This window comes from Molothrus ater, chromosome 4 (assembly GCF_012460135.2).
Source record: "Molothrus ater isolate BHLD 08-10-18 breed brown headed cowbird chromosome 4, BPBGC_Mater_1.1, whole genome shotgun sequence".
Classification (NCBI taxonomy): Eukaryota; Metazoa; Chordata; class Aves; order Passeriformes; family Icteridae; genus Molothrus; species Molothrus ater.
The window spans coordinates 47,108,563-47,121,325 of NC_050481.2; the positions used below are offsets into that span (position 1 = coordinate 47,108,563).

Here is a 12,763-nt window from a genome sequence, read left to right on the forward strand (position 1 = left end):
GACAAGAGGGGTGATTATTGTGATGTTTGTCCTAGCTAACCTAGCTGCTTTGTTGAAACTCGTAGGAATGTAGTATCTCACATCCTTACTGTTTTTTCAGCTTTTGAACGAAAAGAAAATTATTGGTTGATATTTCAATAGATTCAAATATTGTTGGGAGACTCCCAGGTAGGCACACAAATGTACATGCTCAGGGACAGTAGAAACTCAACACCTCAGGAAACCCAGCCAAAAATGACTTGCAGTAGAAATTGCATGAGAGCTGCACAAACTGCATGGGAGTTTAGCTAAAATCTAATTAGCAACAGGACCTTACCTGGGCTGATCTTGAAGTCTGGTTCTTCAGGTGAGGGAAACTACTGAAGTACAACTGTGAGGGAACTTAGCATTACAGCATTATTCAGCTTTATTGTATGAAGCCAGCCAAATTACTCCAACTTATTGACAGGAAGATATCATGTTTGTTTTGTTCTCCATAATTTCTAGCTCCAGATGGCATTGTATCTGGGTAGCCTATAAATGGACTCATTTTGCCGTGCCATGCCACTAATAACCACTGGCTTTTCCTTGCTACCAAGCTATTGCTCTCAGTGAGAAATGATTTCTTCTGCTTTTTTCTCTAGAACTTGTACATACAGTTAGTAGCTCTTGCCTCTGTATGCGATGGGTTATTAGTCCCTGCTGCCAAACTTTGCACCAAGAGCTGGCAGCTGTTTCCTGACTCAGGTGGTGGTGGTGGTGGCTTCCAGCTCTTGATGCAGACAGGCCTTGGTGTGTGCTGCTCAAAATGTCCTGTGGGGCTGGGATTTGGATAGGTATGTGTTCAGTGTCTCCTGGGCAGAAGGCTACATCCTCCTATTTTGGGACATGCTGTTCTTAAGGAGTTTTGCATGTGCCCTGCTCTTGTTTTGTTAATGGCTTTTACTCTGCTCCATTTTTTTTTGGTTGGTTTTTTTTTTGTTTTTGTTTGTTTGTTTTTTGTTTTGGTTTTTTGTTGTTGTTGTTGTTGTGTTTGTTTTTTTTTTTTCTGTTTGGAACTGTACAATGTAACTGATTTTAGTCCATGTACCTATTAACTGTGCCAGGAGTATCTGGCTGAACCATAAACTAGAAAAATATATGTATGGATATGTTAGGGGCCTGCAAAAGAAATGCTGAAGATCAGTAAAGCTGATCTTTGCCCTTGTAATCCAAAACAAAGGATCCTTTTTTTTTAACCTAAAGACTTTTTGAAGTCATGTTAGATGTTGGCTCTTCTAAAATGTTCACTGCAGCTGTAAGGAGAGGTTGCAGTATCGCTTCACCACTGGATCAGCTGGGCTTAATTACTTACCTGAGGTCTGTCTGTGAATGTCTTTTGGAAATCTGGTAACGCAAAACATGAATCATTGATGGTTGTATTTTATACTACAAATCTGCAGAATTCATTCCTTTCTTTGAATTAATTTTTGTGTATAAGCATGAAGCAAGCAAATTCAATGGCTCATGGACTTACTCTGTTAAGTCTCATGCCAGTTCAAAGAATTCAAAACTATTTAATGGATATGTGTTTGCAATGGACAGCACATATGGTCCTACTGCTGTCTCCCTCCTGGTGCTATTTTTTGCGGTTTTGTAAAGCTCAGTTTGCAAGACTTCCTTAATTTAATTTATTTTATATATATTATTGCCTGTTTAATATAGGTAGAAGATGACTGATCTGTTGCTTCTCAGCTGCATGGACATTGCCTGTGGCTCCTTGGCTGGAGCTGTGTCAGGCAATGGGCAGCCAGGTTTGAAGAGGCAGCTCCTCAGGAGGAGTGCACCTGCATTGCCAGTGTGCTGTAAGGCTCAGCTGCATCTCCTGAGTGGAATAAAGAAATCTGAAGGAAACTGTGTGCAGAAATTTCCTCAGATCTGTTCCCAGACATCTACCAACTTTTGGGAGAATGTTGCAATTACCAGAAAACACAGAAAACTTGGTGTTAAGAAAAATCTTGGCCTGGGGTATCCCATAGAGTTGCTTCAAGGAATCAACATGTGTTTGTTTTCTACTTTTTAATACTAAATTACATACGGCACAACTGTTCTCATAAATAATGACTTTGCTTCTGTTATTGTGGAAATAACAGAATTCCATTAAGATCAAATCAGCTGATTACTTGCTTGGATACTCAGTGGGATTTCTCTCTGCTACCCTTTTTTCTTTTGAAGATCTCTGTCTATGAAAATGTTATTTGACTTCTCCTTGAGTGATACTTCTCAAACACACTATGGAAATACTTTCCAGTAAAGCTATTAAGTTTGAAGTGAAGCATGGTGCAATAGTTATAATTCTTTAAACTGTAATTTCTTCACATTTCTCTACACTCTGAATGGTGAAAGACAGTGACATAGGCACTACTAGTAGTTTGACTGTGTTGTTTGGAAGCATGCTGCTGTGAGCTGCCAATATGTGATAAGAAATACAGTGGGACAAATTTCCACTTAAAAAAAATAAATTTGGCACAGAAAGGTCATGGGTGATACATAAACTTTGTAAAAATCAAGGTAGAGCAATTTTTCTCAAGATGCCCCTTAAGAGCTGATCTGTACTGTTCTGATCTAAATGTTGCAACCCTGGATTTGTGTTGGGTTGTTTTTTTGTTTGTTTGTTTTTGTTTTTTTTTTTTAAAGCTTAAATCTAGAAGTGTTCCATGGTGGAGAATCTTACGTTGAACATGGAACATTATAGCTACCTGCAGTTCTTCAGAATTAATGAAATTGAGAAGGAAAAGAAACAAGTCTAATTATGTTAGTCTGTGGTAACATGATTGCATAACTCAGTGGACATAATACAGCCAGTAAACAACATTAAAAAGAATAAACATGATGGGAAAGACCACTCTGGACCACTTGTCTATCAGGTTAACATCAGTCAGGTCAGGGATTTTGACTTTGATCTGGGATGCCCTCCTGCGTAAGTGTCCTTTTTTATGGAGCCTGTGCCTGTCCAGAGCACTCCTGCTGTAGAGGTCTCTGCTGGAAGTGGCTCTTCTGTGCTGCAGGTTGGCACTGTCGTACGTGTGCGTGGTGGCTCGGGGCTCATGGAAGATGGTGCAAATGTTATATCGTAGCTCAAGAGGTTCCAGAAGCATGTTTCCATGGGCATCAACCTGTGTCAAGGAAGGAATGGGGATTAGACAAGCTCCTCAGCCAGCCCAAGGTGTTTCCCAGATGGACCTTGTGGCTCTAGTGTCAGGGTGCTCCTGGGGCTGCGGTGTCAGTCCCGTCTGGTACAGCATTCACAAAGGTGAAAAGACACTGAATACACTTTCCTGACTGGTGTGAAATTAGCTATTCAACATCTAAGCACCTTCCATCCTGACTCGACTCCTTGGTCTTGTAATTCAGTTAATTGTCTCATTCTCTGTGAAATAAGACTTTTGTAACTTTATCTTTTACTTGGACCATGGTCTTTTTGAAATACTGATCTTCAAAATCTGGTGACTGGCACCTGAAGCTTTCACACAGTCAAGATGAAAAGAAAATGTTGCTGTCTCTGCCCATTTTAAACAGTTTTTGACTGGTTTTGTGCTGCAGGTTAGTTTCTAAAAATTTTTTAACAATGGGTTCATCATATGAAGAGCATGTAGATACACGATACACATATATTTTATCAGTTATTATAAAATACTCGTGATGAGAATTGATTTTGGGCAATTACTCTATTACAGGGATGAAACCATAGCACATTAACTTGTTCATGTGCAGATAGAATAATCCTATTTATTAAATGAAAACTTACATTCAGTTGCATTTTTATGTGTTAGTGTCAGAAGCAGCTGTTTCAAATATGTTTGTCCCTTTATTTGTGCTATTAATTAAAGCACTGTTTTAAATACCTGAGCAAAGAACTGAAAACTGCAACCAGTATGTACATGTCTGGCACAAACAATTATATATATATAAATATTAAATATTTTTGTATCATTGTCTTCTCATGTATGAGTGCTATTAACCATGAATTGCTGCATTGCTGTGAAATGTTCTCCTTTTCACAAATCTTTCATTTTCTACATATTTGTAGTAAAACCTCTTTTGAAAAGTTTTTGTGGTATTTCCAGGTTAACTTCTGATTTCTCCACAAAGACTTAATAGATGTTTCAAATTCACAGATGTTTAAACATTCACCATGGCTCATATGAGAGAAATATACTTCATAACACTGGCCTCTTAAATGAAACTTCAAGGTCTTCACCTTGAGGCTTGAATATTACTGTTGTTTTTGGTAAATTGTGGTGTTGGACCTATCCCAAATTTATAACAAACTCGATCGTGTCTGTGGATGCCTTTATATCAGCGAATAAGGTATTAATTATAGAAAATATCTAGTCTTGTGAGGCACCATTGAAATGCAGTGCTTTGTTTACACTCTGAGCTTTACATTTTTAGTAAGACATAGCAGACCTAGAAAATTATATAATAATTACAGCAGATTTGAAGTATGTGCAAGAAGAAATTCCAAACAAAACACACAGGGAAACCTAGTTTTTGCGAGTTGCTGCAAAGGAAAGATGGGACCAAAGAAAGTTTCAGTTCCACCTGGCAATGTGGAAGATGTTCTTTCCCATCACAAGAAGAAATCTTTACATCATTACTGACAGCATATTTGCACTGTGCCAGACTAAGCACTTACTAACTGAAAGAAAAGCAGTGAAGGGAGTATTTGTACAAAATCCACACAAGAGAACTGTGGGGCAAAAAAGCCTTCTAAGTGAAGCAATAAGGCATCACAGGTAGAAAATGCACTATTCTGGTTTGGAAATTGATTGACGACAAATGTGCTGAAATGAGAATTCAGTGGTAACACCCCAGTTCCTACCACTGTTTTGGTGGGAAAAGCTCACATGTTCTGGGTTAGAAAGGTCAGCTTGTCAAAAATCAGCATGGTGTTTCAAATGTTTGCTTGAGATATGGGCTGTATTTCATACTTCTTACGTCAGTTCTTTAAATTTAAGAAGAAGGAAAATTTAAGCTAGGGTCTTCTACTCTTCAGAGGACTGCCATAACTATGGGACTATTCATTTACTCTGAAGATCTGACATTTTTTCTGTGCAGTCAGATACTATCACTGGCAATCCTTGAACCTTAACCTGTCCCCATTTTTTATTAATAAATAGTGATATTCCATAAGCTGTTAGTGTGAGTCCTTGCCAGGTGCTGGCTGTTGCTGGCAGTGGGTAACATAAATAAAGAGGAAGACCCACTAAGGGTCATAAACTGGGAAGACCTGATGAGGGGTCTCTCTCAGGCTGTCCCTGTCAGTGACATCTCAGTTTGACAAATGAACAAGGAGATATAAACAGTCTTTATGCTTTATTCATAGAAACAGAAAGATTGTTTACTACAAATTAATAGTTTTTGTATATTAAAAATAAAAATTGCATAAATTGTGAAGGTGGAGAGACTTTATTTCCATCTTCTTCAGTCTTTAGAGTATGGAACAGCCACATATGAAACAGCAGTTCTGTTTCATTTTTCATCTGGTCTTCTCTATACTGTTCATATTGTTTGCTGAGTGTTGCTCAAGCATCTAAAGCTTGTGTTATCTGGTGGAGGAATTTGAACTCTTTTGGTCTTTGGAGCTGTATGTCAGATGAGAATGATCAATATCTTCACCTGGCACAAAGAGATGAAGCACTGTTACATATTGTCTAATAGTTACAGGTGCCTGTATGGATAAATGGTGTGGGTCAAGAATAAAAGGGAAAAAATGTCCCATACTTACAACTGTACTTCTTTTATGCTCAAAAAACGACTTTCCCCTGCTCTGGTGCAGGCATCATAATACCAGTGAAAAATCTCAAGAAATGATGGAGAGGGGCTGGGAGCTGTTTCACTGGAGGTAACAGAACCTTGCTGTGTACCCCACTGTTCTGGTCATGTGCACTCTTCCTGCCAAAGACAGAAATACAACTGTTGGAAATTAGCATTTCTATGCTGAGTAAAACTAATGTTCACAATGTCTCACCTCAGTATGTGGAACACAAAATTCACCAATATGCATTCACATGTGTGTGTTTATGTATATGTGTGCCTATATACGTATTTACAATCACAAACCTGCACTGTACAGGCAGAAAGCAGTCTGTTCACTCAAAGGACTCAGTCTCAGAATGGGATTGCTGTCTGAAGTGTGAGCATTTAGAAATCCTGGTTCAAAACATGTATGACTTCCTTTTTCTATCAGAAAAATGATGGTGTATGCAATGGCGGTGCTTTAAAAACTTTCCATCCCATTCTGAGTACCAATCCCAGTGTAATCTTTGCTGCATAACATTTAGACAAAAGCTTTTAGTTATGAGTTATGGCATTTTGTTAGTTAAATGAACTCTCCAAATATGTAGGAGAAGAACTTACCTGCACTCTTATCCTTTACTCAGTTCAGTGCACTGGGGCACATGTAGCCAAGGCTGACCTCTGAAGAAGTCTTGACTTCCTCTTCATCATGAATCGTTGCTGTGTGGCTTCTCACCTAGGCTGGGTTATCTCAGGAGCTGTTGAGGTAGCTGGTCAGAATTTGTGGGTTATGTTGTTTTTTCCCCTTCCTTATTTTCCATAGAAATGGATAGACAGCATCTGTGCATGACAATCCACGCTGGAGTGGCTTATCTGCTGTGCTCTGTGGAAGACAGTACTTTGTGGGGTCTTGGAGACTGCTGATTGCCTGAACTGAATTTGTGCCCTCACTGTAATAAAGTATCTCCTACACAGTGGGACAGAAGGCAAAGAACTTTTAATGGGCTGATGAGTTCACTGAGACTGAGGATATGATGGCTTTGTTAATGAGGCATAGCTGTAGTGGTGGGACACCAAACACACAGCTCTAGAATTAATAAGATATCACAGAGTTTCTGAAATGCACTTCCTGATGTGTATGTGACACTGTAGCCTTTTATCAAGATGAAGTCTTACTCTTAGAGTTTTATGTGTTGGTCTCATTCTTCAAACTGAACAGAGGGCATGAATAGAGTTTTGTTCAAATGTTTTCACCTCAGGCCACAGCAGTAAAGAAGTTTATAGGACAGCCTGGGCAAAATCTCATTAATACCTGGATGTAATATATTGTAAGGAAAGCACAGAAAGGAAGAAAATTTTTGGCTTGTTAGGATATGTATTTTCCTCTGCATCAGACTGGGCCAAATACACCTGAGGCTTCAAAGGGTTTGTTTCTGAAAAGCTGGGGAAAAGTGAAATAGGTTTATGATATTTGCAAGTGCTCATTGACATTTTGCAAAATTAAACTCATCCTCATTAAAAATATGTCCATAGTATTACTTTCTGTAAGTTTTCTGGCCTGTTTTTTAAAGAGGGGGTAATTGTGGTGTGCCTGAATTTAACTGAGGGAAAAATCCTGACATCTATGAAGCTGTTATAACCTAGCAGCAGCATCCTTGTGTTCCTCAAAGGTCAGTCCTACAGGCTTCATTCAGGGCTCACTGAAGCAACCAAGCTTGTCTATGCTTTTTATTTTTGGTGAAGTTTCTGTATGTAAAGAGGAACTTTAAACATTTCTTCTATACCACCTTCTAAAGCAAAAAAAGATACAGCTGAAGTGATAAATATTTAACTTCCTTGTACCCCTTGTACTTCTTCTGCAAGAAATATGAAGAAGAAAGAAACACATGTCCTAAATATTCATTTGCATTTTCTTACTCTGTTTCCAGTTGAAGATGGAACAGACCATATTTTGCTGTGAACTCCTTAAAATACAATTTTTCTCTATGCAATCTTAAATGCTTTTTTTCCAATTTTGCATTGCTTTTGCACATGTGTTCCACCTGTATTTATCTCTATCATCATATAAATGAACATTTTTACAGTAAAAGTAATGTTTGACAAGATAGCTTGAACATTTTACCTGGACTCTATTTGTTTCCAGTCTGCTCTTCTCTCCTGTAGCATGTCCTGCTCTGCCTGCTGTCTTTTTTTGACGTCGAGGTCCTTTCCCAAAGAATATGTAGTTTACAAAGGCATATTCCAGCAAGGCCAGGAACACAAACACAAAGCATCCCATCAGGTAAATATCTATTGCCTTGACATAGGGAATCTTTGGCAAGGTCTCCCTGAGGTGGGTGCTGATGGTGGTCATGGTCAGCACAGTCGTGATTCCTTGCAAAGGGAAGAAATAGACATTGACTAATGAGACAAGGAAGGAGATTTGAGCACAAAAGACATAATGGCAGCATTGCACTTCTCATGCAGATGGGTTAATTATGTGATCAGCTTCTTAGCAGCCAAAGGAATGTGTTTTGCAGAACTGGAAAGGAACAAGTCCTTGCTGGAACTGGAACAAGTCTGCTGATAGCACCTTCCTTGGCTTTTCATGAAGTGGAGGATGAATGAAATAACCTTTAATAGCCCAGGCTATGTTGGAACTCCTTGCCTTAATTTTTGCAATAACTGTGCTAGGGAATGTGGTGTTAGCTGACCTGGATAGCAAAAGTTGATTGCTGTTCTTTCTATGTGAGAAAATGCTTCTTACTTCATTTACAGCAGTAGCTCTGTTTGACCCTATAGGTGACTTGCATTGCTGTGGGGATCTGCAGTAAGTATCTAGCATTTGATTTAAATTGGAGGATTGAAAGGAGAAAGGGAAGCCTTTTGATAAAGTGATGGTCTTTGGTGAAGAGAAGATTAATACATATGCTTGTACCAAAACAACTTCTCCTGTTAACTAGGTGCTTGCAAGTAAAGCATTTCCATCTCATTGTGTTATCCACCACTGAATGATTTTTTTTCTCATATGTGTTTTTTCTTTCAGCTGGCTGAAATTACTTTTTAGTCTGCTTTAATTACAGGTCATGAGTGCATGTAGATAATAGCTCTAGGCAGAGGTGTAACAAGTTTAATTTTCAGGGAGATGGGACAAAATGTTTTTTTGGCAATAGAGCTGAAAAACATATATGCCTTAAAGCACAGATAGTGCAGAAGATTGTTATGGAAAGATTCATTGTTATGGAAAATTGTAGGAAGGAAGGTGGTAGGGGAAAGAACCAACTATAGGTAAACCAGATTTATTTGGTGTAAGCTGGTCTGTCTCCACTGATGTCAGTAGGATCTTGTGTATTCCTACCAGTCACAGATCTGGCCTGAAAGAACACTTTTGAACATCAACACTGTTCATGCAGCACAGTGTAGATACCCTTAGACACCTGAATTAGACTTCCATGCTCCAGTTTGGAAGCAAGATGCTTTTGGCCTGATCCAAAGACCATTATGACAAGAGGAAGTCTGTCAGAATCCCAGCCAAAGTGTGGAGCAAGAGCTTCAGATGTATGCAAGGTCACACCTGCCTGCCTTCCTGACAAGCCTGTGCTGCTTGTGTAAGATCACAATTAATGATGCTACAACCAGCAGAATGGATTTGGTGCCACTGTTTTAAAAGGCAGCAAGTGCCCACATCATTCAGTCATTTTGAGAAGAAGTTACCTAGAGCAACTCTGGCTGCAGAGGCATCGTAATTGATCCAAAAAGACACCCATGACAGAATTGTGATCAGTGTGGAAGGCATGTAGGTTTGCAAAATGAAGTATCCAATATTTCTTTTAAGCCGGAAGCTAAGTGATAGTCGAGGATATGCTCCTGGAAGAAAGAAGTCATATAATGACTAATGCCTCACAAAAGGTAGGCACTGATATTTCTGGGTTGGAGGAAGAGGGGACAACTTTTTTTAACTTGTCAGTGCTTACCTGTTGTAAATTCCACTCTCTTTGATACCATCTTGTAATCCACAATAGAAAATTGTGGGAGCTCGATGTTATTGACTCCTGTCACTGCTGACTCTCCTCCATTCCAGTAAAATTCAATATCATCAGTAGTGTATCCATCTGAAACAGAGGCATAATTTGATTATTTACTTTTCTTTTTGGTTTATTACTTTGCTTAAATAGTTGCAGTTCAAGTGGAAGGAGCTGCTGTTAAACAGGAATTCAGCCTTCTGTTTTGTGACATTCCTGTTACACAGAAGCATTCTCTGTGCCCTGAGGAAGATTCTAGATGTAGAAGAGGAGAAGACAAAAAACAAGGACAGAATTAATCCTTAAAGTTTGTTTTTTAGCTAGCTCTAATACTACTACTTTTCAGTCAGGCTTGAGCTGCTCAGTTTGCCAACGGACAGACACATAATCAGCAAAACTTTTAAACTCTTTGGAGGAGCTCTGACAGTAAAAACAGGTTCAGTCTCCAGATTTTAATTTGGTTTCCTATGCAGGATGTGACAAAATACACAGCTGAGAGCCAATGGAGACAAAGATGATTCTAGAAGAATTAAGGTGCCTGTAGTGTCACCTGACAATGTCTGTCAGAGCTGTAGGTAACCCTTTGATATTCATGAAGAATTTTATATTTTAATTAGACCATGCCATCTTTGATCTTCTGTTATCACAGAACTATTTCTTTTTTACTCCAAAACTAGCACCTTTCTTCTGTTTCCTTTTAACAGTGATGTTGATTATTTATAATGTAATTAAAAATTAATTTGCTATTATATCACTGGAAATGTTAACATTATTGTTACCATTTTCAGGAATATTTTGACTGAACTCAGAAGTGACTGAGTTTCAAAAAAATCTCGCAATTGACAACATTTTTGAACTAATATTTAAACTGGTTCCACTTTATTGCATTTTTTTACTTTCCCCAGATATCTACCAGAGGAGAGAACATCTCATCTATTTTTAAATTTTTCCTTCAGGTGTTAGATGTAATCAGGTTTAAATCATATAACACAGATCAAATAAAAACATGTGTTTGAACTCAAACCTTTAGAAAACTTGATAGTACTTTTGCCAGTTGAACCAACTGTAGCCTTGAAGCCTCCACAGAGTTAGGAGAACCTATCCTTTCATATGCACAAGTATCATATGCAATATCAAGCTAAGGAAATTAGTCTTGAGATGTCTTTTCCTGTGATGGTGCCTGGTAATAGCCTCATCCCTGGAAGACTGACCACATGCAGAACAGATCCATGGTTTCCTGGTGACAGTCAGAGAAGCTCCAGAGATTGCTTGGAAAGTCTGCAGCTATTGAACAGCTATCTTTTGATGCAAACACACAATGATGGGCTGAACAATGTTAGACGTTCACAAATTTTATTTCTGAACTGTCAGTGCCATGGTGTTCTAACTATCAGAATTGCTCTGAAAACCACACTAACTTATGTAATATGGATTGCTGCTGCAAGCTTAAAACTGGGTTTCCCATTACTTATGCTATTTTATTTTTGTTTCAAATGACCCATCCCAGGGCTGTGACACAGAGCTATGCATGGCTGGTTTTCATTCCTTCTCGCTGCAAAAGGTCGAGGTAGCTGCTTGGTACTGAGACTTCAGTAGCTGCTTTAAAGGCTGTGCACACAAACCCCAGGGCTGACATGAGCTACATGTTGGGTGTGATACAGAATGGCAAAGTGAATGAAGACTGCTTAGACTGTTTAAAAGATCAAGACTGAGATTGGCAGGGAAGTGTTAACTTCATTTTCTTGCAAATCTGTTTTATGAAAACCTTCTCTTGAAGGATTTCTCTTCTCAGAAAAGGTGGTGCAAAACAGATGGCATTGGAACTGTCATCTCACACTGAAGGGGCATTGATTATGTGTAGACTTTGTACCACACAGATATCCTCTACATGAGGTAATACCCATCCTTTGTCTTTAGGGGACAGAATAAAAAACAAAAAGGGGCATCACTACCTAGATGTTGAGCAGCTACTTGCTGCAAAGTCACAGGTGAAGGTTTAGATGTGAGAATCCTGAACTCTGCCTCAGGCTTTGGAAGAAAATGATGGAAATGATTCTTCTGTTCTGTGCTGTCATCATCTGTTGCCCTTTTCACATCCTGCCCTTCATTTAGCTCAGATTGTGCCGTTTCCTTGGGCAGCGCAGGCTGGGACCCAGGGCAGTGAGAGGAACAGCCTCCAGTCCTCAGGAGCTCCTGACTTCACTTGCAGCTTCTTAAGGCAGCCACAGCCAGCCTCTCTGCAGTTTCTCTGATGTTTTGAGAAAAGAAATAATAGTTTGGCACCTTATTGGGGCTGAAATTCCCTTCCCTGAAGGTGAATTATTACTGATTTAGTTGTTAACACCCACAAAGGTGCCAAAGAAACACCTGGGATATCAGAAAGCAGATTTCAAAAAGAAAACAGGTGCAACCTCCTGCAAAAAGATTGCACCATGTTATTGATACAATGAGTGGTCATGTTGGATATTTGCAAAAGGAAATCATGTGAGTTTTGTAATGGAGACAATGTGCTTTCCCCTAGTTTTGCTCTCTATGACTTTGGCTACTAAGTGAAAAGTAGAACTAGTAGGTTATTAAGTCAACTAACCAAAAGGAAGAGCCTTGCATGTAAGACAAGCTGTCACTGCTGATAGGCCACGTTTTTAATCTCTCCAAACTTCCAAATACAACAAAAAGTGGCTCGAATGTAAGCTACTTTTTCTGAATATATCGAATTTTTTTCTTGAATTAAAGCTTCCCTAAAGTTGATGGATATTATGAGAACGGGATAGTGATGTTTTTCACCCAGGAGCATTCACATTTTTAGAAAAGTAGTTGAGCAAAAACATCTTCCTGTGGTTTTAGGTACAGTGAACCTCAGTACATTCATTATTTCCCTGGCAGTCATTGTAAAATCTCTGCTAGACACTAACAAGGTGTAAATTCTCCCTGGGCAGTCCATTCCCTGATAGGATTGTTGCTGTGCGATGCCCTTTCCTTATGTGTTTTGCACATTGTTCTAG

The 12,763-nt window shown here is 39.0% G+C and overlaps 1 protein-coding gene across 5 annotated transcripts in view; it reads right to left on the minus strand.

Annotated features, from left to right (window-relative positions):
- Window positions 1-2,034: 2,034 nt before the first annotated feature.
- GABRB1 (gamma-aminobutyric acid type A receptor subunit beta1) overlaps window positions 2,035-12,763 on the minus strand; it is a 102,513-nt gene continuing 91,784 nt past the window's right edge. For 2 of the 5 annotated variants that reach the window (XM_036382112.2, XM_036382113.2), the window contains 4 exons: window positions 9,714-9,851; window positions 9,454-9,606; window positions 7,883-8,133; window positions 2,035-3,134 (listed from right to left, as the gene is read on the minus strand). In XM_036382112.2, coding sequence (XP_036238005.1) covers window positions 2,802-3,134; window positions 7,883-8,133; window positions 9,454-9,606; window positions 9,714-9,851 — 875 coding nt within the window. In that variant the 3' untranslated portion in view covers window positions 2,035-2,801. Of the gene's footprint in view, window positions 3,135-5,322; window positions 5,641-5,749; window positions 5,917-6,381; window positions 6,644-7,882; window positions 8,134-9,453; window positions 9,607-9,713; window positions 9,852-12,763 lie in introns of those variants that run through there. The other 3 variants (XR_004980109.2, XR_004980108.2, XR_004980107.2) reach the window with 3 other exon arrangements.